At 28.7% G+C, this 5884-nt stretch overlaps 1 protein-coding gene across 2 annotated transcripts; it reads left to right on the top strand.

Annotated features, from left to right (window-relative positions):
* The first annotated feature begins 1194 nt into the window (after positions 1–1194).
* On the top strand, positions 1195–4613 carry LOC145063669 (uncharacterized). 2 transcript variants are annotated; one of them, XM_079011263.1, is made up of 9 exons: positions 1195–1407; positions 1758–1849; positions 2022–2160; positions 2288–2359; positions 3298–3354; positions 3425–3471; positions 3640–3735; positions 4011–4068; positions 4362–4613. In XM_079011263.1, exons 2-9 carry the CDS (start codon positions 1760–1762, stop codon positions 4376–4378), a joined length of 576 nt encoding a protein of 191 aa, XP_078867389.1. In that variant the 5' UTR covers positions 1195–1407; positions 1758–1759; the 3' UTR covers positions 4379–4613. The 2 variants fall into 2 exon arrangements, with proteins under 2 accessions (XP_078867389.1, XP_078867390.1); XM_079011264.1 differs by having other exon boundaries at positions 1746–1849.
* Positions 4614–5884: the final 1271 nt, after the last annotated feature.

Genomic DNA, 5884 nt, shown 5'->3' with positions numbered 1-5884 from the left:
AAATCTAGAGTTTTATTATTATTATTATTATTATTATTATTATTATTTTCTAATTATTTTATTTTATTTTACCTAAGTAGTGTATTTTAAAAAGATATTTACCAAAATGGTATGGTTTTAAAAATATTTACCATTTAGGTTAAATTTTATACCAAATCAAAATTAGAAGGTAAAATAAAAAAGAAAAGAAATTGACTTATCATGATAATTAACTTTTTGGTTTGTTCACATCTAGGTAACCATTTTTTTTGTACATATCTAGATAACAAACTTTTCGAAAGTGTTCACGTATGACTATTATGACCGGATGTAACCTGTTACAATCGATCATAATGGTCATATGTAGCGGTGTTCGTTTGGATGAATTGGTTTGATCTGATCCAATCAAGTGAATCCGAATAGATTTTGGTTTTCAAAACATTGATCCGAATAGTTCAAACTAAATTTAAATCCGATCTGATCCAACCAAATTACAATTCGGTTGGATCGGTTTTTACAATTCGGTTTTCAAAAGGCAAAACATTTTGAAAAATATATAACTTGAATATTAACAATATCTATAAGGAAACTATTTTTTCTTATAAATTTTAATTTATGAACAAATACTAAGAAAATATATTATAGTTAATATGTCATTGACAAAAAAAACTTTTAATAAGAAGTAATTTTAAAGTAGTATATTCAATGAAAATTTCTAATAACTAAAAATAATAATTTAGTAAATTTATAAATAGTTAAAGATACATTTGAAAAATAGAGAATAAGTTGTTATTTGGTTTTTTTGAACTATTCGATTCTTAGTTTATAAACCAAAATCAATCCGAAATCCAAAATAATAATTCGGTTTTGCTGAAAACCAATCCAAAAATCTGAATATCTGAACCAAATAGCCTGATCCAAATTGTCCAATTAGACAATTCGGTTTTATCCAAATAGTGAACAATCCTAGTCATATGTGAACATTTCCAAAAAGTTCGTTATCCAGATGTGTAAGAAAAAAATAGTTACCCAAATATAAACAAATCGAAAAGTTAATTACCTTAATAAGTCATAAACTCTACGTATTGTCCATATATCTTTATTTATTTCTTTCTTAATTGGTATAAATAGATTTATTTGGAGAATATGTTCATTTATTTCTTTTTTAATAATCGCTATGAATAGATCTATTAGGAGAGGCTTTTTAAACACGTGATGCGTTAGGCCAAGACACTTTTCGTTAGGGTTTAGTGGTTTACGGTGCTCAAAATAGCCTCACGTCTTCCCGACTTCTTTGATCACCGACCCTCCACCCTTGACGACTCACCTCCGGCGACATCTCCGGCCTCCACGAATCTATCTCCGGCGAAAGGGCGAATCCCACTGCTCCATTTCCATCTCCATCTCGACTCGGCCATTTAGTCTCAGGTTTTCTTTTAAGTTTCCGATTTTGTATGAGTTCACTGCTACATTCTTTATTTGATAAAATTGATCAAACTGATCATATATTTGACTGATTTTGTATGTGTTCACTCTTTACTTCGTAAAATTGATCATGTAGATGACTGGATTTGTATGAATTCACTCTTTATTTGATATATATGATCAAATTGATCATGTAGTTCACTGATTTCTTATTTGTTTGTGACCTTGTAGTTTGTAACTTCTAATGACAGTCCTGAGACTATGAGTTTCCTGTCTGTTTTGACATTCGATCAGTTGTCATGTAAATGTTTCTAATTATTCTTGCCACTTACATGATTAAGAACATATTGTAGAGATGTCGTGGAGAGGAAGGGGACGTGGGCGAGGTGGTTTTGGTGGTGGTTTTGTTCGTTTTGCAAAAGAAGAGAAGTACGAAGTATTTCCTGTAAGTTAAAGTTTTGTTTCTTCTTTTTTATACTAATATTTGATTATATTTCTAGTTTAGTTCTCTTTTTGACATATTGGTATAAACCTTGAAGAACTTATAGAAAGAGATCTTATGATCTTCTATTCTTTGGTGTGCCATAGTTGTAATGCAAACAATTTCTTTCTTGCAGGAAATCACAGACCTCCCTGATGTCAATCTTAAGCAAAAAAAAGACGATTACTGGACTTTAGTATCATCAGCTGATAATCTGAAAAAATTTTGGAATTCATCTCCTTATTATTTGGAGGATCTGAGTGAAAGTGGTAAAAGTAAGCATTCCATTCTATCTTTAAATTGCATATGTCCATTAAGTTTCAAAACTTCTTCTGTTATCTTTTATATGATATGATATGATAATGTTTTTGATTTTTTTTTATGTGGAAATTGTGGTGGCAGAAAGTATTAATAGAAGGCCTCCACTTTCAGACTATATGATGCTGACTATAGACTATGTTCCAGCAGAACTAGGTAAGTAAAAAGAATGGAATGGTTGATTCCATTCATGGAATGGAATCAGCCATTCTTGAAGGAATGTGATTCCTTTCTTCTGTTATGTTAATTTTCATTCCTTATCCTATGGGTGTTTTCTTTAAATGAAGACGATATAATAACCCCATTTTTATCTATGTAATTTTTTATGAGATACATCCTTTTTAAGAAAAGATTATGAGTTTAATTAAATTACAATTTCTCATAAAAGACCTTATACTTTGTTTTTTTTTTTTTTTTTTCCGGATTAAACCTTATCTTCTTTTGCTCATGAAAAGACCTTATATTTTTTCATTTTTTTACCAAAAAACCCTCAACTTTTTTTTTCCGAAAAAATCCTCAACCTTCTAAATGTTTCCAAATAACTCCTCAACTTTTTTAGTTTTTCCTGAGAAAACCCTCACATTTTACAACTCTGTTTGGAGAAAAATGACTAAAAGGGCCAGATTGGAAAAAATGAAAAAATACAAGGTCTTTTTCATGAAAAAAAAATAAAGTTGAGGTTTAACCTGAAAAAAACACAAAATATAAGGTCTTTTACTCTTTTATGAGATTATTAACCCTATTACCCGAAAATTATATTTTTATTATATTCTTATACGAGTTTTTTTTATTATGTTCATTTTTTTTTGTTTAAATCAAGAGTTCATTAATTAAATAATATATAGAGTAGAGTTGAAATAAGCATTTTATTTACATATATTATAAGACATTCATATGAGAATTCATTCCATTACCATTATCATATCCATTTCATTCCATTCAATCAAACAGACATGAGATTTTGTAATTTGTTCTATGATTCCTTAAATATATATAATTATTTAAGCATAAAAATATATTGTTTCACATTCTATACCTTAATCTATTTAACACAACCAACATACTTTATTGATTTTTTATTTTTTTTCAAACAGTTGGAAAGAATGTGAGGCCTATGAAGAAGAAAAAGACCCAATGGGATCTACAGTCAGGTTTTTAATTCATTTCACTTCTTAAAATATCTTTTATTTGTTAATATAATTATAATATTCTTTTTGGCAGACCTACAGAGATTGGATTTATTTGAGAAGCTTGACCTGAGGCCTCAGGTACTTACTTTTCTTTTATCACATTCAATATTTGTTTATTACAACAACATTCTACTTTAAAAATCTAATAAATTATACCAATATCATCAAAATAAAAAGAAATGAAGTTATGATGCTACAATATAATGCTGGAATAAATGAAAGTAGATTGGTATTTTTGTTGTTTAGAATGAAGATGAGGAAAAGAAAGACGATGAAGAAGAGGATGAAGACATTGAAAATATGGAAGAAGAAGAAGATGACAGCCAAGATGATTATGCACTTGTATATATAAATTTTACTTTTTTTTTTTTTTTTTTTTTTTTTTTTTATTGGACAAAAGATGCTACTTTTTGTCCTATTCAAAAAGGGGGAACAAACTGTTCTGACCCAAGAACCATCATGTCAGATGTGAACCAGATACACAGTGGGCCCCACTAGGTGGCTGACAATTGACGTAACAGCCTAGTGTCCACAAGGAGCACAATCCATATTTTAATTGAAACTCCTTAAAAATAAAGATTTTGTGATTATTTATTTTAAATTCATGGGATTCATAGGGCCGGGATTATGATGATGATGAAGATGATTTCAACATGAATGATGATCATGCTGATGGTATGCTAAATCATTCAAACTACTCTATATGCACTATGGCCTCATTTCTTACATAAAGTCACAAGACTGAGACTTATGTCAATAAGACAAATTGTACTTTTTTTATTCCATCTAAAAAGGTGGGACAAGATCCGCTTTTGGCATCTTGTTTGTGAAAAGACACAAATGCCCTCATTATAAAAAATAGCCCTAGAAAGTTTGTCTCGTGAAGTCCAAACCCTTTTAACGACTCCCACTTCATATTCACAAATTTTGGTATATTTGTGCTGATTTTGTAATTTTTTTTGTTGCAGATGAGGGTTGCTACTAGGAAATGCTACTTACCCATTAATTTTGTAACTACTTTTTTTTTTTTTTTTTTTGACTTAATGACTTAGTGGGGATATGACTTAATTTAGTGAGCTATACTTGACTCCTATGCAATGCTTATGCTTATAAACCTTTTGACCAGTAAAATAGAGTTGATGTGGTATGGAACAAGTGGGAAGTGAAAATGTGAATAATTTGAATTCTAGAAGCCTAGTGAAGATTAAAATTGAAATTTACATGTGATGGTTTTTCTTGGTGTTTTTAATTTTATAATTTATATTTTATCTTTGTTTGTCTGATTCGAGAATATGAAAAAGATGAAAGAGGTAAACGAGGGTGTTATTGTAATTCAACTTCGTTATAAAAAAATGATCTGCGGGGTTAAACTTATCGACATAGAGGTGGAAATCTTATTGCATTGTAAGATAAATCAAAAAGTATTTGTTAAAATGGCAATGGGTTGAAACTTGACTAATAATTTATCCATAAAATTTTACTGTCGTTAGTATCTTTTTTGTAATTTTATTTAATATATCATTATTATTTTATATAAAAATGAAGGGGTGGTAATTCACGAGTAAGATAGGTGATGTGTTGCTTTAAAGTTTAAACCAGAGATGTTTACCGTTTTACAAGTAGAACATAAACACTAAAAAATATTTATGGGTGGATTTATATAGTTTGATATTTGATCAATATCTCTAATCTCATATTCTCATATCTGTAAGTTATTTGAATTGCGTTGGTGGAAGTTCAACTTTTACTATTCTTCTTGGTTTTTGTAACAATAGAATTGGATGTTTTACGATGATTTCATGACAATCAATTAATTGAAATGCACGGACGTTTTTGAGGGTGTGTGATCACACATGACCCATGTCGTAGAGGGGTCCAATTTTACATATGATTAAATTCATAATCTAGCAATCGACAATCCAATAATCAAAAAGACAAAGACCTATGTATTTTTCAATTTCAATAGCTAACGCTATCTGCAATAACTCCCATTTTGAAAAAATGGGTTTAAAATTTACAGTAAACAAGAACTTACGTTTTGTTTTAATTTCAAACTTCCAAATTTACAGCAACGGTAAAGCTCAAACGATATTTTTTGTTTATTGGTTTTCTTACACTGGATTTCATCTCTCGTTTATATTGCACGCTCGCTCTACTTCTTTATTGTTAACTGAAATTTAACAATTAAGTATTTTACTATTCATAATTTCTACATCTAACGTCGTCTCATTTTATATTCTAATTGTTATAGTTGGTTATCGAATGTAACACACTAACAAAAATATTCTAAATAACTGAATAATGCTATGAGAGTCTTGCAATTCATTTAACTAACTGTATTATTATTATTTTTTGTCTTTATAATATTTATCGAGTTATCGTCGTATGAACAAATTTTGCTTATATATATATATATATATATATATATATATATATATATATATATATATATATATATATATATATATATATATATACTAGCCGTTTACCC

The sequence above is a fragment of the Lactuca serriola genome, chromosome 7, assembly GCF_051521515.1.
Source record: "Lactuca serriola cultivar US96UC23 chromosome 7, Lser_US96UC23_V15, whole genome shotgun sequence".
Lineage (NCBI taxonomy): Eukaryota > Viridiplantae > Streptophyta > Magnoliopsida > Asterales > Asteraceae > Lactuca > Lactuca serriola.
This window is presented reverse-complemented; position numbering and strand designations above follow the sequence as displayed.

Excerpts from the sequence above, each read along its gene's own strand:
- LOC145063669 (XM_079011263.1), top strand. The coding sequence starts at position 1,760 with ATGTCGTGGAGAGGAAGGGGACGTGGGCGAGGTGGTTTTGGTGGTGGT. Across the intron at positions 2,161-2,287 it reads TCTGAGTGAAAGTGGTAAAA|AAAGTATTAATAGAAGGCCT; the intron begins GTAAGCATTCCA and ends TTGTGGTGGCAG. Across the intron at positions 2,360-3,297 it reads CTATGTTCCAGCAGAACTAG|TTGGAAAGAATGTGAGGCCT; the intron begins GTAAGTAAAAAG and ends TTTTTCAAACAG.